The sequence below is a fragment of the Capra hircus genome, chromosome 18 (assembly GCF_001704415.2).
Source record: "Capra hircus breed San Clemente chromosome 18, ASM170441v1, whole genome shotgun sequence".
In the NCBI taxonomy this organism is placed as follows: domain Eukaryota; kingdom Metazoa; phylum Chordata; class Mammalia; order Artiodactyla; family Bovidae; genus Capra; species Capra hircus.
In genome coordinates, this window is record NC_030825.1 from 58,794,677 (window position 1) to 58,818,659 (window position 23,983).

General features: G+C 41.7%; 2 protein-coding genes and 1 long non-coding RNA gene across 3 annotated transcripts; all 3 read right to left on the bottom strand.

Annotated features, from left to right (window-relative positions):
- Positions 374-2,540, bottom strand: LOC102181423 (zinc finger protein 350). Its single transcript, XM_018062961.1, is given in 4 exon segments — positions 374-1,790; positions 1,792-1,854; positions 1,856-2,008; positions 2,010-2,540. Coding segments are annotated over 4 exon segments (990 nt in total). The 5' UTR covers positions 2,492-2,540; the 3' UTR covers positions 374-1,498.
- On the bottom strand, positions 11,451-13,783 carry LOC102181713 (zinc finger protein 239-like). The gene has a single exon (XM_013971607.2). The coding sequence runs from the start codon at positions 13,753-13,755 to the stop codon at positions 12,727-12,729; it is 1,029 nt and encodes a 342-aa protein (XP_013827061.2). The 5' UTR covers positions 13,756-13,783; the 3' UTR covers positions 11,451-12,726.
- On the bottom strand, positions 14,120-22,347 carry LOC108638020. Its single transcript, XR_001919553.1, has 3 exons — positions 22,189-22,347; positions 17,934-18,113; positions 14,120-15,312 (listed from the first exon to the last, which is right to left on the bottom strand). It is a non-coding gene; the product is annotated as an uncharacterized LOC108638020 (long non-coding RNA).

The following is a 23,983-nucleotide window of genomic DNA, read 5'->3' on the forward strand; positions in this document are numbered from 1 at the left end:
GTGGAGAATGAGGTAACAGGCCAAAGTTGATTCTACAAAATTTACTTCTCTCTTCCTCATGTGACTCCCAAACATGTTAGACTCAAGAGTGCCTGAGTTAGGAGGAAATGGAACTACCCACCTTTCTTCCTGGCATCTGTTTCCATCCCATCAGTGAGGCAAAAGATAGGGTTAGGGAACTATGTCCAGAAGGAAGAATGCAGCTGAGTTAACCAGTGTAGACTTTCATATTCCCAGGATTCTGAGAATAATCTGGATAACCAGAGAAGGGGAGAGCTAGGAGAGAAGCAATCTTAATTTGTGTTCAGATTGCCCATCTTTTCATGTTTTAAGGGAAAAGAAAAAAACAAAAAAACCCAAGGTCTGTGTTGCAATGTATTTTATTATCTAATTTATAGGTTTAAATTACTAATTGTTTTTGGGCTTTCAGTTCACTTTGCAAACCTTCATTTCACTACCTTTGCAAGTCTAGGAAATCTTAAAAAATCACATTTAAGGTGACCTTTATTGTATAATGCTTGGTCTTATTTATCAGTTGAAGTTAAGCTTATTCAAGGACATTAAGTTGCATTTATGACCTTAATATTCATTTTTCTTATTAGAAAATACAATTTGCTGAAATAATATTTAAATATATTTAGAGTCAAAGAAATGTAGCAGCTAATTATCATATACTGGGTGGGTGTTGAAGATAATTTTTTTTTCAGTTGGGAGAAATGAATGAATATACGAAATGAATATAACCAGTGATGTGAGGTAGATTATCTCCTTAAAATTATGGAAACATAAGCATAGTAACCAGGCTTCCCTGGTTGCTCAGACAGGAAAGAATCTGCCAGCAATATAGGAGACCCTAGTTCGATCCCTGGGTCAAACCCCTGGCAAGTGGAATGGCAACCTACTCCAGTATTCTTGCTTGGAGAATTCCATGGACAGAGGAGCTTGGCAGGTACAGTCCATGGGGTCACAAAGAGTCAGACATAACTGAGTGACTAACATTTCCACTTTTAAGCATAGTAACGAAGAATATGGTTCCAGGTTTCCTATCCAAAAATGTACATCAGGTATATTTTGTAATGCATTAAAGTGGGAAATGGTACATAAAGCTCTCAAATACCCCTCATTTTCACAGGCTTTGCCTCACAAGAACTAATTAAGATACTTGTCAAGTAGTGATGTTCACAGTGTTTTGTGTATGATTTCACCAGCTGATGGATGAGGCAGAATGTACCACTGAAAACCTTGCCACATTCACTGCTTTCCAACAGTTTCTCTCTAGTATGTAATGATACCTATTGGGGGCAAGGGTTTTACCACTCTCATATTTTTTACCCACTATAAGCTCACCTATGACCAATGGTAATCACTGATGATGCAGTCTTTCTTCCAAAACACAGCTTTCCTAACTTCTGCATTCACAGGCTTCCTGTTTACATATAACCATGCAATCAGCTATACATTATGGCCCAAGGCTTTTCCAAAGAGAATGCACCAGTTTTCATCCTATGTATTTTTCGTGACATAAAATAAGATGTAATTGACCACTGAAGGCATAACCACATTCATGGCATCCATAAACCTTTCTCTCCTGCACAAACTCTCTGTTACCTCCTGAGGGTGCACATCTGGCAGCTGGCTGTTCCATCAGGACTACATTCCCACCTGCTAGGAGTCCACTGATGTGTAATGATGTCTGAGGGGTCACAGAAGGCATCTGCACAGTCACTATATTAACAGGGTTTTTCCCCTGCAAGAGTTCACTAGTATCTAAGAAGCTGTGACCCTTTGTCCAGCTTCACGGAATCTACTTGTTTCTCTCTTATGTGTATCCTCTTATGTTTAACCAGACATGACGTGGGAGAAAGCTCTCCCACAGTTGTTGCATCTATAGGGCCTCTCTCCCATGTGAGTTCTTCGATGGACAGTGAGCATTGTCTTTGTGGTGAAGGCTTTCCTACAGTCACTGCACACATAAGGTTTCTCTCTTGTGTGAACTCTCTGAGGTTTAGAGTCCTGATTTCTGTGAACAAGATTTTCCACAGTCAGTACATACAAAGGAAGTCTTTCCTGTATAGAATCGCTCATGTGCTATGAGGCATGCCTTCTGAATGAAGGCCTTACCACATTCAGTGCATCCATAGGGTTTCTCTCCAGTGTGAGTTAGTTGATGTATGAGGAGATTGCCCTTCTGTATGAAACCTTTCCCACACTCACTGCATATATAAGATTTCTCTCCTGTATGAATTTTCTGATGCAGAATGAGCTGTGATTTTCTGGAGAAAGCTTTTCCACACTCACTGCATACATGGAGTTTTTCTCCTGTTTTGTTTTGTTGGTGTGTAGTGAGTTTTGCCTTCCTAAAGAAGGCTTTTCCACATTCAGTACATTTGTAGGCTTTCTCTCCTGTATGAGTTCTCTGGTGCTCAGTTAGCTTGAACTTTCTGTAGAATGCTTTCCCACATATACTGTATACATGGAGTTTATTTCCCATATGCGTCTTCTGATGTTCAATAAGCTAAAATTCCCTGAGGAAGGCTCTTCCACACTCACAACACTCATGGAGTTTCTCTCCCTTGTAAGTTCTCTGATGTTCAGTGAGCTTGAACTTCTTGAAGAAGGTTTTCCCACACAGACTACATCCATGGGGTTTCTTTCCTGTGTGAATTATTTTATGTTCATTGAGCTGAGACTTCTTGAGGAAGGCTTTCCCATATTCAGTACATTCATGGGCGTTCTCTGTTTTGTGTATTTCCTGATGTTCAGTTTCAGTATGAGTTTGTTCATGATGAGCATGGAGCAAGGATCTCCTATCCCGATTAAGCTCAGCAGGCTCCTTTTTGTTGCAGCTTTTATTCTGGTTGGTTATATCTATATATGATTTCAGAGTTTTCCTGTGTAAATCAAATACATCATAATTTGGCCTTAAAGGAAAAACAACTTCTGCTGTGATGAATAATATTCCCAAATGCATTCTGTTCATAACACTTCAGCATATTTTGGTTTTGCCAGTGCAACTGCACATGATCATCCACTTCCTTAACGTTTAGGAAAGATAACAATGAACACTTTATGAGCATCAGATGGAATAAAACTATTTCAAAAATACCTTTGGGTGATCTGGCTCTTTAATGAAAAACTCAAGATATCAAATAGAAAAGAAATTCCAAGCATAAAAGTACCTTATCTTTAAAAAACCTTTCAAAATTATAGTTAAATATATATAAGATAAATTTTACTGTTTTAATGGTTTTAGGGGGGCTGGGCCGTGCAGGATCTTAGTTACCTGACCAGGGATTGAACCCAAGCTCCCTGCAGTGGAAGCAGAGTCCTACCACTGGACCACCAGGGAAGTCCCTTAACCATTTTTAAGTGTACAGTTCTGTGGCATTAAGTATAATCACAATGTTGTACAACCATCAGCATGTTTCATCGCTGATTTTTTTTTTTTCCATCTTCTCCAACTGAAAAACTCTGCATCCATTAAGCATTAACTCCTGTCTCTTGGAAATGGTTAAAAACATGATAATATAAAACACCAAACAACCCAAAAGATGTCAGCCATCAGTGTAAAATAGAGTAAATTCACAATGAATAAATATAGATTTGTTTGCTTTATAAATAAGGCCCTGGGGACAGTTAAATACCGTCACTGTTAGCATCACCTCACAGACTGGAGGGACACCCAATTTCAAAATGGTGAAAGACATTCATTCAACACATCCTTAATTAATGGCTACTCCACAAACCAGACATGGTGCCGGTACTGGAGAAACACAAAAAAATTCTTAAACTGAAGTCATATTCTGCAGGTGGAAAGGAAACAGAATAAACAAGATAAGGAATAAAGTAGGCAGTTCAAACATGACAGTGGTTTGAAGAAGCAAAGGAAGTAACGAGATGTAGAAGAAATGAGGATTTATTTACAAGGAAGGATAAGACTCACTAACGAGATTTTACGATTTTGTTTAGGCTCCCTAGCCTAACGAACTGAGAATGAGAAATTTTAGAAAGATCTTCTCTAATGAAACAAAGAATAGGAACAGCAAAGGTGTTAAACGCAGGAGCACAGAGGGTAAAGAGGGGCTTCCCAGGTGGTGCTTGTGAAGAACCCGCCTGCCAGTGCAGGACATGTGGGAGATGCAGGTTCGATCTCTGGGTCAGGAGGATCCCCTGGCGAACGAAATGGCACCCCTGTCCAGTATTCTGGCCTGGAGAATCTCATGGACAGATGGGGCTGGCAGGCTACAGTCCATAGCGTTGCAAAGAGCTGGAGATGACTGCAGTGACACATGCACACGCAGAAGGTAAAGAAGATTCAAGGTAATGTCAGGATTTAAGATGTACGGAGGTGCAGCAGAGTCTCAATTTCCGAAAGGATGTTGGAAAGGGATTTTCTTGGAGGGAAGATGCTTCTAGTATCTCACACAAAAAGTGTGAACTTACTGGGAGTTGCCATGGAGACAGGTAAAATATATGGTAGCAGCAGGTGTATTAGACATTGTTACGGAACATGGGCCAGAGAACAAGGGCTTAACACATTTAAATAAATAAGGTTTTATAGTCTATGAGAGCAGAGGATAACAACAGAACCTTTGAAGCAGCTCAGAGTGGGAAAAAAGAAAAACATAAATACATGTTAAGAGATCATGTCACCATAAGAATAAAGGCTTCCAAGGTGTGGCTGGATGTCATAAGGGGAAATATTTTCCAATGGGGCAGGAACGTGTATGTGTCAGAAGACAATGATGAATTCAAAGTTTCCTCTTAGAAGCGAGACACAGAAGGAGGAGTTTCATAGCAAGAGACATGAAAGGAACATAAAATCATACTCTGACAAATGTTGAAGTATGGGAAGATTTGAAAATCCAAGCAAGACTGTGGGGTGTGGCGGGGGGAACGTTGACATCTAAGGAGAAATACATGGATTCTTTCCAAGAAGAGATAAAGGGGTATATTTTCCTTTAAATTCCCACCCAGAAAAAGAGTTCTTATGGAGAGAGGGCTACATGGAGGCTGTTTCTGTGTCCTCTGCACCCCTCCCCACTGGGATGCCTTCTCTAAGGAACTGAAAGGTGATTTCCACAGCCTTGCCCGTCTTGCTGCTTCTCTCTCACCTACTTGGATGAGGGTGACCGGGAACTTAATCATCTGAGGTCCATGGTGGTTCTTCTCATTCCAACTTGGAGAGTACATCAGGTTTGCTAACCTGATACCCTGTTCATGGGAAATGCCAGAAGACTCAGGCTCATCAGATGTCACCAGAGATTTGTGATGCTGAGAACAGTATGCTTTTTAGGGACTACGCAATTTGTATGTTTGTAAATTAAAGGCTTTTCTCTAAAATGAAAAGAGAGTATACCTTCTTGTCTGGGACAAGAGACGAGACCAAAAATCTACCACTTCAGAGCATGACAGACACAACAAAGCCTTCAGAAGCTGAAGAAAGAAAAGCCACTGTCCTCACCCACAGACACCAGGTTGCTGTAGTTCTCCAGCATCACGTCCCGGTACAGGGCCTTCTGAGCAGGGGCCAGGAGCTGCCACTCCTCCAACATGACATCCACGGCCACATCCGTGTTACAGTGTCAGCGATCTCTATAACAACACAGTCCCCTGTAATATGAGTGTTTCTCTTATCACTAAAATGGAGGGTGTGAAATAATAGAGGTGTCTATCCCTGGTTGTTGGCTTAGCTTAGAGATCCTGAAACCCTTGTAGTCTCCTAAGTGGTAAAAGCACTAGGAACATCTTTTGTTCTAATATTTGGTCTTCAGCTTCAACCCTAATCTGACACTGACAACTCAGAATTAGCATCAGGCTCCACAGGCTAAAGGGCTCAGTATCACAAGAGTGCCTTCAGTTCAGACACCAGTCCAAAGTCCCAGGTTCCCTGCATTTGTGTCCAGCTTGGCTACAACTCAGGGGTTCCCATAATTTCCGTGCTAAGATTGGATAAATTGCTAGAAGAACTGACAGAACTGAGGACAATGTTATGCTTACCTTTATAGTTTATTATCAAGGATATAGGGCCTCCTGTGTGTGGCTCAGCGAGTAAAGAATCCGCCTGCAATGTGGGAGACCTGGGTTCAATCCCTGGGTTGGTAAGATCCCCTAAAGGAAAAGCTACTCACTCCAGTATTCTGGCCTGGAGAATTCCATGGACTGTATAGTTCATGTGGTTGTAAAGAGTTGGACATGACTGAACGACTTTCACTTTCATCAAGGATATTAATGAACACCCACATGAAAAGGTAAGGAGAGCCAAGTGTAAAAAGGTCCTGAGTGCAAGGGCCTCTTTCCCCATCGAGTTGGGATGAGTCACCCTCCCAGCATGGGGATCGGCCTGCCTCCTTGGAAGTTCTCTGAACCCTGTTGGGGTTTTTATGGTGGTTCTATTACACAGGAATGATTGATTAAACCCCTGCCTACTAGTGACAGAGTTCAATCTCCAGTTCCTTTCCTGTCTATTGAGATCAGAAGGTAGAGCCAAACATTCCAGTCAAGGCTTGGTCTTTCTGGGATCAGCTCCCGTCTTAAAGTTTTCTAGGGACCTGTCCTGAGTCACCTCATTAGCATACACTCACAGATGGTTCAGAGGGGCTTGGTATCAATAAAAAAAGATACTCCTCTATTTCTCAGGAAATTGCAGATGTTTTAGGAACTCTGTCCCAAGAACCAGCGACAAAGACCAAGTATGTACAAAGACCAAATATGTGACAATAAGTCATTTGTGTAATTAAAGGCAATACAGGGGCTTCCCTGATGGCTCAACAGGTAAAGAATCCGCCTGCAATGCAGGAGACACATGTTGTTGACCACAAGTTCATGTGCCAGATACAGAGTGAGGCCAGACAAACCAAAATGTTGCAGTTTGGAGCAGAGAGAGGTTTACTGCAGGGCCAAGGAAGGAGAAGGATGGCTTGTGCTAAAAAACCCCTGAACTCCCTGATGGTTTTGAGGGAAGAGTATTTGTTTGAGGTTTTTTTTTTTTTTTTTTTTAATTTATTTATTTGGGTGCATCAGATCTTAGTTGAGGCACATGGGATCTTCATTGCAGCATGGGAGCTTAGTCACCATGCTTAATTGAAGCATATGGGCTCTTAGTTCCCTGACCAGGGATCAAAAATGCATCCCCCATGTTGGAAGGCACTCTTAACCACTGGACCACCAGCGAAGTCCCTGTTTGTTTTTAATTAATTAATTTTTGGCTGCATTGGGCCCTTGTTGCTGTGTGCTGGCCTTCTCTAGTGGCAGAGTCGGGGCAGTTCTTCACTGCAGGGCATGGGCTTCTCATTACGGTGGCTTCTCTTGTTGCAGAGCAACAGCTCTAGGTACAAGGGCTTCAGTAGTTGAAGCTTGCCAGCTCAGTAGTTGTGGCCCACAGGTATGTGGAGATCCTCCCAGACCAAGGATTGAAACTTTGTCCCCTGCATTGGCAGGAGGATTCTAATCCACTAGACCACCAGGGAAATCTGGGGAAGAGTTTTTAAACGCAAAATTCGGGGCAGGGGGGCTACAGGATATGTGATTTTCTTCTGTTTGGTTGGTGGTGAGGTAATGGATAGTGTTCCAGGAATGTTGTGCTCAGCCCAAAGCTGAAAGGTATATTGTTATGTATATCCTTGGAAGAAGAACCAGGACCCTGCTTTATATTAATATTATTTATAATAATATTGCTGCAATATTATTTCTTGACTGCTTTTCCTTTGTTACTGAGTTCCCTTACTTCCTTAATTAGAAAAACTATTTGAATCTGCTCTTTTGAACTCCTGGAAAGTCAAGGAGCCCAAAGCCTTTTTCCTACGAACAGGAAGCCCCACAGGGTTCTGGTAGGTCTCAAAATACACACAACCATTCTTTCTGCGACAACATCATTAAGGCCTTAGCACCTCTGCTTTCATCTAATATTATTGGGAGACAATTCTGGGGCATCTTTGTGCTGTTTTGTTACTTTTTAATGTCCAGCCAAAAATGTCTGGCCACCTGATGTGAAGAGCTGACTCATTTGAAAAGACCCTGATGTTGGGGAAGATTTAAGGCAGGAGGAGAAGGGGACAACAGAGGATGAGATGGTTGGATGGCATCACCAACTCGATGGACATGAGTTTGGGTAAACTCTGGGAGTTGGTGATGGACAGGGAGGACTGGCATGCTGTGGTTCATGGGGTCGCAAAGAGTCAGACACGACTGAGTGACTGAACTGAACTAATGTACAGCCCCTTCTCTCTGCTCACCCATCACCCTATCTGTGCATCTTAGTCCAAGCTTCTTCCAGCTGTAGCAGCAGTGGGTTGTGGTTGCAGGAGAAGGGAGGAGCAAGAGAATGATCATATCCCAGGTCTCAGGAGAGAGTGAGCCATAGTAAAGTGAAAGTGAGTTTATTCAGAGAAATACACATGCCCTAGGCAAGTGAGAGCAGTCTAGGGGTAGAGGGTTGTTAGTTTTTATGGGTTGAATAATTTTATAGGCTAACAAGTGGGAGGATTATTTAAACTATTAGTGGGGAAAAACAGTTTTCAGGAATTGGGCCACCACCCCCTTTTTGGTCTTTTAAAATGGTCAACCTTGTCCTGGCACTGGTGGGTGTGTTATTTAGCATATTAATGTACTATTGCTGCTGCTAAGTCGCTTCAGTCGTGTCCGACTCTGTGTGACCCCATAGACGGCAGCCCACCAGGCTCCCCCATCCCTGGGATTCTCCAGGCAAGAACACTGGAGTGGGTTGCCATTTCCTTCTCCAATGCATGAAAGTGAAAAGTGAAAGTGAAGTTGCTCAGTCGTATCCGACTCTTTGTGACCCCATGGACTGCAGCCTACCAGGCTCCTCCACCCATGAGATTTTCCAGGCAAGAGTACTGGAGTGGGGTGCCATTGCCTTCTCTGTTAATGTACTACAATGAGTGTATAATGAGGCTCAAGGTCTATGGGCAGTTGTGTAGGCTAGTCAAAGCCTTGTAGGTTCTAACCAGTTTGTCGTATCTTCAGTGGCTGTGTCATTCTTGTAATGGCTGTGCCCTGCCCCCTTCCATCCTGTCATACTTTGGCAAAGACACATCAAGTGTTCCTTACAAATTTTTAGGATACTATAAGTTGGTCAGCTGTCACTTTACAGATATGTTCCCCAAAACTATTAAAACTATCCTATCCAGCAGGAATTGCTGTAATTTTTAAGATAAAAGAAGTAAAATCTGAGAATTGGCTGTCCAACAATGGGCCTGCTCTCAGTTAAAAATGCAGTTTGGTATCTTTTCATGTTAATTGGCTATTCAGAATCATCTCTTCTATGGATATTTACCTATTGATTTTTACTCTTATTTCCTTATTGATCTGTTGACTGGAAAACACACAAAATAACAGTTGTGAGCTTTAAGTTTTATTCAGGTTCTTGCTAAGGACCACAGCCACCCAGTTAGTGTAAGCATATGGGTTAGGGAGATTTCTCAGAGAAAGAGAACCAGGCGTGGCTTTCTTGACATGAGAGAACCCATTTTAGCCTAAGCCGTTTTGTCGTCTAAGCCTGGCCATAATTCTTGCCCTTAAACAGTCTCCGTAATCAATGATCTTAAGGGGACAATGGGGCTTCCCAGGTAACACAATGGTAAAGAATCAACCTGCCAGTGTAGGAGCCACAGGAGACATGGGTTTGATCCCTAAGTCAGGAAGATCCCCTGGAGAAGGGAATGGCAGCCCACTCCAGTATTCTTGCCTGGAGAATTCAATGTAGCCTGGTGGGCTAGAGTCCATGGGGTCGCAAAGAATTGGACACCACTAAGCAACTAAACTTTCACTTTCACTAGGTAAAGGACCAAACTGATGATCTTGACCCTCTGACTTCAATCTACTAAAGCTGGACACTCAACTTTTGCCCAATTTTATGCTGAATTCTCTGCTCAAGCCCCTTCATGAATGTGCATGTGCCCTTAGCTTAAAACGCCTTCACTTTTGCAGTTCCCAGGAGCCACTGCTTTGGTAAAGATCCCTGGTGTTCTTACTTGCTGCAAGTAATAAATCCTTCCTTCTTCTATTCTTTGGCTTGGGTGTACCTATTGGCTTGACACCCACCAAGAGGTGAACCCAGTTTGGGGATGACATTAGCTCTGAGGAGGTTGCTCCGAAAAGGTAAGGGAGAAGCCCGTTTATATATACTTTCTGGATAGAAATACATGCAGTTAGGCATACATCTTGGTAAAAGATTTACTGCTAATCATAAAGGAAAAAAAAAGTCTCAAGTTAATCTTTTTAAGGCTTATCTCTGTATGGGAAGATGCTGGAATCCAGTGTCACTAAAATCCTTCCTGAGGTATACATCTAATGGCCTGTGAGCCCTGCCTGCCCATTCTCTTGCATTCTAAGCACAGAATGCCTGTTGTTTCCTATTTAAATTCCTCTCAGTGCACTGTCAGCAACCGTAGTGGGTTACAGCTTAGAGTGAAGTGAGCGAGTGAAGTCGCTCAGTCGTGTCCGACTCTTTGCCACCCGTGTACTGTTGCCCACCAAGCTCCTCCATCCATGGGATTCTCCAGGCAAGAATACTGGAGTGGGTTGCCATTAACCCCCTGTCAAAACTGGATGCTGAGCAACCCTCTTTGTCTTAATGATCCTAATTTTTCTGCACCCATGGATTCATAAGAGTTCTTTATACACTCTAAGTTTTCATCTTTTCCAGTTAAGTGTTGAGGTATAGTCTCCCAGTCTGCGGATTGTTCTTTGAGGTTTGTGTTTTACTTTAATGTAAAATGTGCTTCAAAAGGAAACCAGAGTCAAGCTCCTTGTAACTTAAGAGTTTAATTCTCATTTAAGAAAAAAAAATTGAGATTTTGTATTACATTCTAGAAAGGGATTAATAAAAACATCTCTAAAGTTTGGTTTATACTCTTTCAAAAGGAAGTGCATCTTGAGCTGTATGGGGGGAATATTTTATTTGTCCTTAGGAACAAACCACACATCCTATCAGGCAATACCAGGACTCAAGCTAATATTTAATTTTATCTTCTGATACCAGGGACTTTATCTCAAACTGTTCAGAATTCAAAGGGGGTATATAAAACCTATGAATAGTCATCATCTTCAAACCCTAAATATCTGGCTGGTTTAGAAGACAGACTATTATAAAGATGATGATTTCTACTGTATTTCATCCAATCTAAGGCACCTTTGGGCTTCCCTGGTGGCTCAGAGCATAAAGCGTCTGCCTGCAATGCAGGAGACCCGGGTTCAATCCCTGGGTTGGGAAGATCCCCTGGAGAAGGAAATGGCAACCCAGTCCTGTATTCTTGCCTGGAGAATCCCATAGACAGAGGAGCCTGGTGGGCTGCAGTCCATGGGGTCGCAAAAAGTTGGACACAACTGAGTGACTTCACTTTCACTTAAGGTACCTTTGGTTGTATGATACACTAATATTTTGTGTACCCATTTCTCCCTTTAAATATGTCAAGCAATCAACTGTGTGCTGCATTTTCACTTAAGCGTTGTTAATACATGGGACAATTTTTCCATCTTCGGATCAATGAAAACAAAAGTTTTACTCAAGAAAGATTCAGAAATTTCCAGGCCCACTTACTAATAAAGCATACAGTGGGGCATGGTAGAGGTGGCAAGATATTAAGTCATAATATTCTTTTACTAAAATAATGAACCATGTAGTTCATTTACAATTCATGTAGCATTATGATGATACAAAGACACAGTGCAGATATTCTGTGGTAAAATTTTATGACATTTAAGCACATGAACTAGGGAGTCACAATCATTAATGCTCACACACACAATTCCCAAATACAAAAATCATGTTATTATTAAAATAGGTACAGAACACTTATGTATTTTCACATGGTTCTGCTATAATTTTTGCTTTGTTTTCTAACTACTGTCTTTATTTACATATTTAATAATTTCTGTAATGCTGTGTATTATGTCAAAAGTACAGGAAATGAATTCCCTCATAAATGATACCATGAAAGCATGACTTTCCCCTAAATGTCAATTCTCTGTAGCTAAATTTCATACCAACAACATCCCCACCATTAATACATACACAGAAGTTCCTATTTGTTCCCTCTAGCCTACATTCAATTGACATTTATCAGGAAAGGTATTTCCTCCTGTCTGGCATTCTATGTAGTACCATTGTCTGATAAAAGTAACGTGGTATGAATCTGGAAAGTGTCCAAATCTGCTTCATTCTTAAGGTTTCACTCCTACGTAAACTCTGGAGTGTAATGAGCTATTTCCTTTCAGTGACAACTTTTGGATATTAACTTTCTTCATGACTTTTCTTGATGAGTTTTCTGATGTAAAATGAGGCTAAATTTGTGGGAGAAAGTTTTCTAGCACTCACTGCATCTGTAACGTTTCTCACCTGTGTGAGTTCTTTGAGGTATATAAGATGTGGCATCTGGGCAAAAGATTTGACACTCATGGCATTCGTGGGGTTTTTCTCCCGTATGTGTTTTCTGATGTAAAACAAGGCTAAACTTCATAGGGAAAGTTTTCCCACATTCACCGCATCCATAGGGTTTCTCACCTGTATGGATTCCCTGATGAATGATGAGGCTAAACTTGTGGGAGAGTTTTCCCACATTTGTGGCATTGATAAGGCTTCTCTTCAGAGTGAATTCTCTGATGAATAAGGAAATACGACTTCTGGCTGAAGGCTTTGTGGCATTCACTGCATTTGTAGGGTTTTTCTCCTGTGTGAGACCTCTGATAAATAGTGAGATGTTACTTTTAGGTGGAAGCTTTCTGACACTGAGGGCATTCGTAGGGTTTCTCACCTGTGTGAGTTCTTTGGTGTAGGATGAGACTAAATTTGATGGAGAATGTTTTTCCACATTCATTGCATCCATAGGGCTTCTCTCCTGCATGAGTTCTCCAGTGAGTGTTGAGGAATGACTTTACACTAAAGCCTTTTCCACATTCACTGCAATTATAAGGTTTCTCTCCTGTGTGAGTTCTCTGATGTCTGATGAGCTCAGATCTCTGGATGAAGGCTTTCCCACAATCACTGCATCCATAAGGTTTTCCCCCTGTATGTGTTTTTTGATGTAAAATGAGGCTAAACTTAAGGGGAAATGTCTTTCCGCATTCATGGCAACCATAGGGTTTCTCTCCCGTGTGAGATCTCTGATGAATAATGAGCTGTGACTGATTGCCGAAGCTTTTTTGACATTCATCACATCTGTAGGACTTCTCTCCTGTATGTGTTCTTCGATGTAATGTGACTTGTGACTCATCACTGAAGCCTTTCTGACACATGCAGCACTCAAACCATTTCTCTCCTGTGTGGGTTCTCTGGTGTAAAATGAGATGGGACTTCTGGCTGAAGGCTTTCTGACACCTACTGCACCCATAGGGTTTCTCTCCGGTGTGTGTTCTCTGATGCTTAATGAGGTCTGACTTCTGGGAAAAAGCTTTCCCACAGTCAGTGCAGCTGTAGTGTCTCTCTGCCATTTGAGTTTTCCAGTGTTTAATAAGCTGTGACTTACGGCTGAAAGCTTTAATGTGTTCCCTATATTCGTCGTATTTTTGTCTATTAAGAATTTTCTCATGCTTAGTATAAAGAAATAACTTGTCACATTGATTAAATTCCACTTCATTTCTTGTGTAGCTTTTATTCTGAGTAATACATTCTAGATTAGGTTTCAAGTATTTCCCAAGTATGTCAGGTGTATGAGATATTTGTGCTAAAGAAACTTCAAGGTTTAAGCTCAGAGAAGATACTTTTCCACATGCATTATCTCTGTGGTGACTCTCCATAGTTTCCAGGTTGCCATGGTTTACTTCGTGCCAGTCTCTGTAATTATCAACTTGTCAGGTGTCTTCTAGAAACAGACCAATGAATCCACAATGACCATGTAACAGAAGGAAGAGGATCTCAGCAAAGGCCAAAGAGAAAAGAGGAAGGGAGACTGTGAGTATAAACCTAAAGTCTGTGACATTTATAAGTAAAAGGAGATTTAAAGATGGGAAAAGAAAAAAGGAATAAACTACAAGCATCTTCCCAGGTAACGATAATGGTGAAGAACTCGCCTGCCAATGCAGGAGATGCAGGTTCAATCCTTGGGTCCAAGAGATCCCCCTGGAGAAGGGCATGGCAACCAGCTTCAGTATTCTTGCCTGGAGAATCCCATGGACAGAGGGGCCTGGCAGGCTACAGTCTATGGGGTCACAAAGAGTCGGACACGAGTGAAGCAACTTAGCATGCACACACAAGAGGCGTGAGAGATACACAGAAGGAGAAGAATGGAGAATTTATGTATGCTTGAATATATAAGAAAAGAGAGCTATTAATATAAACATGGATTAAGGAGATGGAGACAAGGAGAAGGCAAGTACACTGAGGATAACAGAGAGAAAGATTAATTAGGAGAGCAAGTTCCAAGATGGACTAGAGAGGGATCTGATCAGAATATCTAAAATAATGTGTGTGTGTGTTTTTTAAATCAGGCAAAAGAGACCTAATACAGGCAAGTTGATAATTACAGGTGGTTTCTCAGTGGTGAAGAATCTACCTGCCAATGCAGGAGACCTAACATGGAGAGATTAAAATATGAAGTCACAGCACTTTCACTGCCAAGGGCCCGAGTTGGATCCCTGGTGGTCAGGGAACTAAAATTCCACAAGCCATGCTGCATGGCCAAGAAAAAGAGAAAAGGAGTCAATGTTCACGTTAGGTGGGAACTCAGGTCAGCTGTTCCGAGTCATATTGAGAGCTTAAAAATTTCAAGAACATTTCTCCGGATATTTTTGAGGTGCCTCCCTCTTTCTGGCCAGCAAAGACTGATACTTCCCTTTATCCCATGGCGCTGGTTTTTCATTCACCGGAATGAGTCTGACTCTGGGTTTTTTCCTGTTATCCGTGGTGCTTGTTGCAACTGGTAGAATGCATGTGCTTTGGTAACATCATACCCTACTCAAGGGGAATTACAGAGGACCCACAGACTCAAATACAAGTCCTCTGTAGAATAAGGTTATATTTAAGGGGTTGAACAAATTCCAACTTGGCCAAGTAAAGGACTTTTGCTTTGGGAGTGGGAGAAGAAAACTAAGAGGCCAGAAGGTACTAAAATCTATGACGTATGAAACTCAAGTCTAGAAAAGTACGGCAGCTGTAAGACTCCACCCCTTCCATCCCTGAGAAAGAAAAGGCAGTCCACTGCCTACAGTACCCAGAATGCTCTTCTTACCCACTGATACTAAGTTGATAAAATTTTCCAGCATCACATCTTGATACAAGTTCTTCTGAAGGAGGTCCAGTAGCTGCTACTCCTCCCAGTTGAAAACCACAGCCACATCCTTGAATGACACTGAGCCCTGTAATAGAACATTCCTATAAATTCTAAAGGAATTATCATTGATTACTATTATGAAGATAAATAGGAATGTCTCAGAAGTTTTCCTGTAAGTTTTCCCATGATGAGCTATTTGACTGCTTTCTGTGTAATAAGTTTTGCATTTTACTTTGTAGGAAAAGCCAATTTTTTAAAATTTAAAACTGAAGCAACTGAGCACACACCCGAGATGTGTTCTTACAAATCATTGTTGAGAATAGAAAACAAAATCCACATGACTTCATTGAGAAGCTTCTGCCTGGTGTCTTCTGCCTGTGCTTCTATTCAGTCATTCTGAGACTCACATGTTCATCGATTCACAAAAGAAGAATAGAACAGAGAACATCCTGAAATCTTTAATCTGGAAACCACCTACAGCCTGTGTGTATGCACCTATGACAGACAACGTATTAAGTATTCCTTTATAAGGAAGACTTTCTTTTACCCTGAAGGAACACACTAGCTTACAGAGAGAGAAATATAACACATTGCTCTTTTGAGTCCTGTGAGGTCTTCTAGAGAATCACTGAGTTTGAGTCATGGGCCCTCAACTCAAATTCATACAAATACACATTTACATATGTGAGTACTGACACAGGAAGTCAGAAGAATATACATAAAAAGTTTTTGGATTATTTATCTTGCAGGTAAAGAAAAAGGACTGATAGGGGACATATGGGTTTAACTCTATAAACTTCTGGACTATATGAAACTTTGACACTGAGAATATCTTAAGCTTCACTAATATTATCAATGTGATTTATATTAGGGGTCTTGGGCCACATTGTAGCAACTTGACTTCTGGAAGTTGCTTGACTTCTGAAGCTGTCCACGGCCTGGACACCAACGTCAGCCATTGATGTAGTCAGCCTTCCCTATGTGACCCACTGCAAATAAAAAGCCTAGACACTAATTAGCAATACCGGAGATGTGTTGTTGGGCTTCCCAGGTGGCGCTAGTGGTAAAGAACCAAAGAACCCGCCTGACAGTGAAGGAGATGTAAGAGACGCCGGTTCGATCCCCAGGTCAGGAAGATCCCCTGGAGGAGGGCACAGCCCACTCCAGTCTTCTTGCCTGGCAAATCCCATGGACAGAGGAGTCTGGTGGGCTACAGTCCATAGGGTCACAAAGAGTTGGACACAACTGAAGCAATTGAGCACACACATGAGATGTGTTCTTACAAATCATTGTTGGGAAAAGGAAACAAAATCCATATGACTTTATTGAGACAACAGGAAGCTTCTGCCTGGTGTCTTCTAGACCTGGCCTTACGCACCATTTTCTGTTACTGATTTTAATCTGTATCCTTTTGTTGTAATAAATCATAACCATGAGAATAAATGCTTTGCTGAATACTGTTGAGCTCTTATAGCAAATCACTGAAACTGAGGATGGTCTTTGAAACCTGAAAAGATACATGCCATCGCCACAGGGCCCACTAAATTGTTCATTAGATCTAAAATTATATATATATATATGTGTATATATATATATATATACACCTTCCTGCATTTTTGAAGCATAAAGTAGTACATTGTACATATCTGTAAGCTAGTATATTTGTGTCACCATTTGTAATGTTTAAGAAATTCTCACTCATTATAGAACAAAAGTATTATGTATCCAAAAAAACTGCTGCTGCTGCTGCTAAGTCACTTCAGTCGTGTCCGACTCTGTGCGACCCCATAGACGGCAGCCCACCAGGCCCGCTGTCCTTGGGATTCTCCAGGCAAGAACACTGGAGTGGGTTGCCATTTCCTTCTCCAATGCATGAAGGTGAAAAGTGAAAGTGAAGTTGCTCAGTTGTGTCTGACTCTTAGCGACCCCATGGACTGCAGTCTACCAGGCTGATACTTAATTTTTTTTTTTTTTCAAAATTTGTAATGTGTTGCTCCTACATAAGCTCTCTGGAAACAATCATAACTAATGGGACACATGTAAACACTCGAAGATCCATCCTAGAATTCAGTGTCACACAAAAACTATGTGGACAGAATATTTACACCCACTGAATCCATGAGGATTATAAATGTTTACCACCAGATTTTGGGGTGACTAACAAGGCAACAATAGATAAGTAGAAAAACAGGGGATACCAGAGACAAGTTTCTACTCTTTATTTATTTATTTTGGCACACTGTGAGGCATGGTGGGATGTTAGTTTACTAACCAGGGATCAAACCCAGGCCCCCTGCAGTGGAAGGACAGTCTTAACCACTGGACTGCCAGGACTGGCACACAGGACTCCCATGTGCTCAATTTTACTAAACATTTAGAGCCTCACAGGCTATAATCTATGTTCTAACTTCAAACAATTTATATAAACATGATTTATAAATTCTTATTTATAAATTTTATAAATTATAAAAATTTATAAATTATAAAAATAATAAATTTTATAAATTTATAAACCTTACTGTGAAGTTGATCTTTTGTCTCAGTACTTTTTTCTGAATTCAGACATTCATCTTTCCATGCTGTGTCTGGTACAGAGTAACCTTCATAAATACTGAATAAACATTTTCTCTTAATATATGTATGATTTAACCTCCTAAAATCCACTAGAAAGCCGAAAGGAAAATAAATATGCAGAATACTACTCACTTGGGATGCAGGCATTTTCTGGAGCCCTAGGTTCAGCTAGCACCTCTTGTATCTGCTCTGTTGTTGGTTCTGGCTACCTCCCTGCAGCTCCAGTACAGAGTCTCTGGTGAAGGACGCCAGGCTGCTCTGGCACCTTCAGTTCCTTCCCTCAAGAACTGTTTCATCCCAGGAAGCCACGACCTGGGGATTACAGAAATTCACTCCTGTGACAAACTATAACTGGGAGCACAATATTTTTCTGAGTTGTATGAGTTTTTATTTGTATGTGGTGGTAGGTTAACGTGATAGTTTAAGGAGAAAAAAAGTACCATATACTACCTGATGGTCTATTTTATAAGAAAGAAACACAAGCAACAAAGCTATCTTCATTAAATTATGTAATTGTGCTAAAACTGTATTGAAAACTAAATCTACATTTAGAGAAGGGTCACTACAAAGAAATTTTTTTAAACTAAATTTTTAAAAGGCTAAAATCCAGAGAAACAGTATATATATGTGTATATATGTGTGTGTGCTAAGTTGCTTCAGTTCAGTTCAGTTCAGTCGCTCAGTTGTGTCTGACTCTTTGCGACCCCATGAATCACAGCATGCCAGGCCTCCCTGTCCATCACCAGCTCCTGGAGTTCACTCAGATTCACGTCCATCGAGTCAGTGATGCCATCCAGCCATCTCATCCTCTCTCGTCCCCTTCTCCTCCTGCCCTCAATCCCTCCCAGCATCACAGTCTTTTCCAATGAGTCAACTCTTTGCATGAGGTGGCCAAAGTACTAGAGTTTCAGCTTCAGCATCATTCCTTCCAAAGAAATCCTAGGGCTGATCTCCTTCAGAATGGACTGGTTGGATCTCCTTGCAGTCCAAGGGACTCTCAAGAGTCTTCTCCAACATCACAGTTCAAAAGCATTAATTCTTCGGTGCTCAGCCTTCTTCACAGTCCAACTCTCATATCCATACATGACCACTGGAAAAACCATAGCCTTGACTAGACGGACCTTAGTCGGCAAAGTAATATCTCTGCTTTTGAATATGCTATCTAGGTTGGTCATAACTTTTCTTCCAAGGAGTAAGCGTCTTTTAATTTCATGGATGCAGTCACCATCTGCAGTGATTTTGGAGCCCCCCAAAATAAAGTCTGACACTGTTTCCCCATCTATTTCCCATGAAGTGATGGGACCAGATGCCATGATCTTCGTTTTCTGAATGTTGAGCTTTAAGCCAACTTTTTCACTCTCCTCTTTCACTTTCATCAAGAGGCTTTTGAGTTCCTCTTCACTTTCTGCCATAAGGATGGTGTCATCTGCATATCTGAGGTTATTGATATTTCTCCTGGCAATCTTGATTCCAGCTTGTGTTTCTTCCAGTCCAGCATTTCTCATGATGTACTCTGCATATAAGTTAAAGAAGCAGGGTGACAATATATAGCCTTGATGTACTCCTTTTCCTATTTGGAACCAGTCTGTTGTTCTATGTCCAGTTCTAACTGTTGCTTCCTGACCTGCAAACAGATTTCTCAAGAGGCAGGTTAGGTGGTCTGGTATTCCCATCTCTTTCAGAATTTTCCACAGTTTATTGTGATCCACACAGTCAAAGGCTTTGGCATAGTCAATAAAGCAGAAATAGATGTTTTTCTGGAACTCTCTTGCTTTTTCCATGATCCAGCAGATGTTGGCAATTTAATCTCTGGTTCCTCTGCCTTTTCTAAAACCAGCTTGAACATCAGGAAGGTCATGGTTCACATATTGCTGAAGCCTGGCTTCAGTCATGTCCAATTCGTTGTGACCCTATGGACTATAGCTTGTCAGGCTCCTCTGTCTATGGGATTCTCTAGGCGAGAATATTGGAGTGGGTTGCCATGCCCTCCTTCAGGGGATCTTCCTGGCCCAGATCAAACCCAAGTCTCTTATGTCTCCCGCATTGGAAGGTGAGTTCTTTATCACTAGAGCCATCTGGGAAGCATGTGTGCATGTAAGTGTGTGTGTGTATACTGGAATAGTGCTTGCTAACCTCTCTTGGGTACTTACTATGTGCTAGGTATTCTAAGTATTTGAATAGGTAGTACTGATAGTTTTTTAACCAAATGGGAAAAGCAGCATAGGTTTAGAAAGGCCCAAGTTCACATAGTAAGTGGCAGAATATGAATAAAAACCTAGGTCTGCCCAAATCTGAAGTCCATATTCTTTTCTCTGAGTTAAATTTATCTGCAGGTGTTCTGACTGCTCACCTGGAAAACCTAAAAGGATCAGTTCAAACACATTAGTAATAAAAGGAGTTCAGTAAGGCTATGCTGCTGCTGCTAACTCATTTCAGTCGTGTCTGACTCTGTGTGATCCCATAGACGGCAGCCCATTAGGCTCCCCTGTCCCTGGGATTCTCCAGGCAAGAACATTGGAGTGGGTCGCCATTTCCTTCTCCAATGCATGAAAGTGAAAAGTGAAAGGGAAGTCGCTCAGTCATGTCCGACTCTTCGCGACCCCATGGACTGCAGCCTACCAGGCTCCTCCGTCCATGGGATTTTCCAGGCAAGAGTACTGGGGTGGGGTGCCATTGCCTTCTCCTCAGTTAAGGCTATAGAAGAGAAAAAAAGTTGATTACTTTTATAGCTATAAAATAAAAATAACTGAAGGTTCAAAAGAAAGAGAAGCTGTTTGAAATGGCAGCAAACATAGATAAGATCTAGGCATAAACTTAACAAGCAATGTCCAGACCTATGTGAATATTTCAAAGTCATGTCTATCCAAATTAGTGCAAAGAATATAACTTCAGTCAACACTGCGAGGAGATTCACATTGTAGAATACTATGCAGCTATCAATAAGACTTTGTACCAAAAGTCAGTAATCTGGAACAATTCTACCATATAAGGTTAATTTTCTTTTTTGAAGGTTTTGAAGTTTCTTTAAAAATGCAAATTATAAGCTATTTATGCACTGTTATCACATTTTTGTAATAAAATGAATCATAGAAAAAAATTGGAAAAGGAAACATCAAAGTTTTAACAATGTGTATTTCTGGTTATCAAGATTTTGGATGTAGGAAAGTCCTCTCATGCATCAGAAGGATGAAAAAACGAAGGATCCCAGAGAAATATGCAGTAAGTTTGAAAATTAGAGGGGCAGATACCACATCCTTCAGAATAAGCATTTAACCTTAGATTTTATGTAAATCTTGGTCATTGCAAAGCACTGTGAAGACAGCAAGAGGAGGAGGTGATTTAAAGGACAGAGGAAAGCAGGTTTTTACGAAGGCAGTAATGTAGACTATGAGAAGTCAATGGGCTTTAAAACACCAAAGTCCTCTAAAATGCAGAGATCTCTCAAGTTCCAACTCCCATAAATTTCTTATGTATCAATGCCTAACAACATCATACCCAAAATATGGACCACATGGCTATTTCATAGTTCATGACTTCTAACAGATTATCATTCGTTTATCCAGACTCAAATACATAGATCCCCATGACTCTCAGTGAGCACTGGGGACTCAAAGACAAGAAACAGTTGCCCCAAGCACTAACCTCCCTTACAAGGCCACCCAGAAGGATATTCCAACCACTGAACCCCTCACTAAGTACATCCCAAATATTCGCCCAGGCCAAGAACATCAAAAACACTGAACTGCCAACCAAGAATGTCTGAATCACGAACCTGCCATTGTGGACACTTCATCAGAGAACCTCCCAAAAGACGTCTCAATCACTGACTTATGCCCAAAGATTCCCCAGTCACTGACCTTCATCCAGGAAAGCTCCAATCGCTGACATCCCTCTAAGGCTGTCCTAAGAACTGATCTTCCTCCAGAAGACGTTTTCAGGCTCTGACACACTCTCAAACCCCAATTTCTGACTTCCTCTAACACCTCATGTCATTCACCCCCAATCAATAACATTCCCCCGAAGGATGCCCCAAATCTCTGACCTATCCCCTAAGTGCATTCCAATCGCTGACTACCCCGCTAAACCATGCCAAACACTGGTTTGCCTCCAAGACCGCAAAGTCACTGACCTCTCCCATAAATGCTAACCCCAAGCCACCCCAAATCTGTCTCCACGCTACTGTGATACCGTGACCCCCAGGGCTGCCTTATTTCTGACCATTCTGTTCCCTCATTAACGGAATGCATCCCCTCCCCAACAAGGGCTTTCTTCTCCTAAAGACTCCCCATAGGCCTTCCTTAACTCAAAGCTCATATCTCCACAAAGCTCAAACTGATTCTGCTCCCAGAAAGCGAAACTGAGACTCCTTAATAGATTCTTCACGCACCGTTGCGTGGGTAGCAATAGGCACAGTCCATCACTTTCTTCAGAGTCACAAGCCCGGCTGTTCCACCTCGCAGGTCAAGTTTATTCTCTATAGCACCCTAGTCTGCAGTCTGACAACCGTCACCCCGGGGCGTCCTTCCACCAACGAAAATTCCGTTTAGTTTTCGCGTCTTTTAAACAGAGACACTATGACAAGAGTATGGCGGTACCCTATTAGCTGATATCTATGGGGCCCGCCATTTTAGAAGCCAGCCGTACAACCAATTTCCCTGCCCTTCTAAACTTGTTTTGTAGTGATTGTTACGCCAATCGCTAGCGTTGCAAAGGGGAATTAGCATGCTCTAGTCTATCTCGGCGGAATACTGGTGTCCTCCTAGTAAGGCGCACTAAACTCAAACATGTACGCCTTCGCTTTGCCGCTGCTACGTCCGAGGTACAAAACTTCACAGTGGGCGCAGCCATATTTAAAAAGGTGCGCATGTCCGAACCGCAAAAGGAGTCCTTTAGGGAGTTGGGAGCAGGCGGAGAAGGCAGTGGCCTCCCACTCCAGTACTCTTGCCGGAAAATCCCATAGATGGAGGAGCCTGGTGGGCTACAGTCCATGGGTTCGCGAGGAGTTGGACACGACTGAGCGACTTCCCTTTCACTTTTCACTTTCATGCACTGGAGAAGGAAATGACAATCCACTCCAGTGTTCTTGCCTGGAGAATCTTAGGGACGGGGAAGCCTAGTGGGCTGCCATCTATGGGGTCGCACAGAGTCGGACACGACTGAAGCGACTTAGCAGCAGCAGCAGCAGGAGCGATTTCAGGGAACGGTACAGGGTTTGCAGAAGCCAAGGTGGTAGAGGAAGGCAGCATGCCTTTCTGCAGACACACAGGAAACACATTTAGTTGAAGGAAAAGGTCTTCAGTCAAAGTTGGGGGTGGAAGTTTGATGACATCCCTAGGGTGGAAGGTGAGAGGGTTGCTGGCAGGGTTGAGCTAGCTTGGAGGGGTTTTGTTCTGACTAAGATGAAAGGTAGTGAATTGGGGAGGAATAGAAGATCAGAAAATGTGGGTACAGAATCCGTCTGCCATGCAGAAGATCGCATTCGATCCCTGGGTCGGGAAGATCCCTGGAAAAGGGAACGACTACAGCCACTCCAGCATTCTTGCCTGGAGAATCCCATGGATAGAGGAGCAAGAGTGGGGCACCACTGAGTGACAAACACACTTTTTTTCCAGACCAGAAATTGTTGGGAGAAGTTTCTGTGCAGGCTTTATCTCAGTTGAAATGTTTTCACATTTGTCTAGTGAAGAATTGTTTAGAATTGGAGTTGTTGAAAGAGTCAGAGAGAATGAAAAGTTTGAATTGGATTGATTATTCCAGGTTGTCCAAAACTGTTCTATTAGTTGAGTCCACTTTACTAATCTATCCTCCCTCAAGAACTCCAACTGAAAAGTAAAAGCTAATTTTTACTAAATGTATGCACATTTTTTTTGATTAGGGGTGTATTTAAACAGTAATTTTATTTTTTTACTTAATATTATGAAAGCTGTCAATGGTGGGCAGAAATATTATCCTCATTTTAGATATGGGGAAAAAAGGTCTAATTCTATCAGAGTGCCTGCTTTCTAAATACCTCATCCATCTTTTAGTCTTTGCCTGTTCTAAAGAGTGAAAAAATATTATTTTAACTTTGCTTATTTATTTTACTTGGTAACATTTATTAAGTCTTTTGTTGTATTCTTCGTGTGCTGGAGGTTTTCGGAACCTTGGTCCCCAACCTGGGATTGAACCCCAGTCCCCTTTAG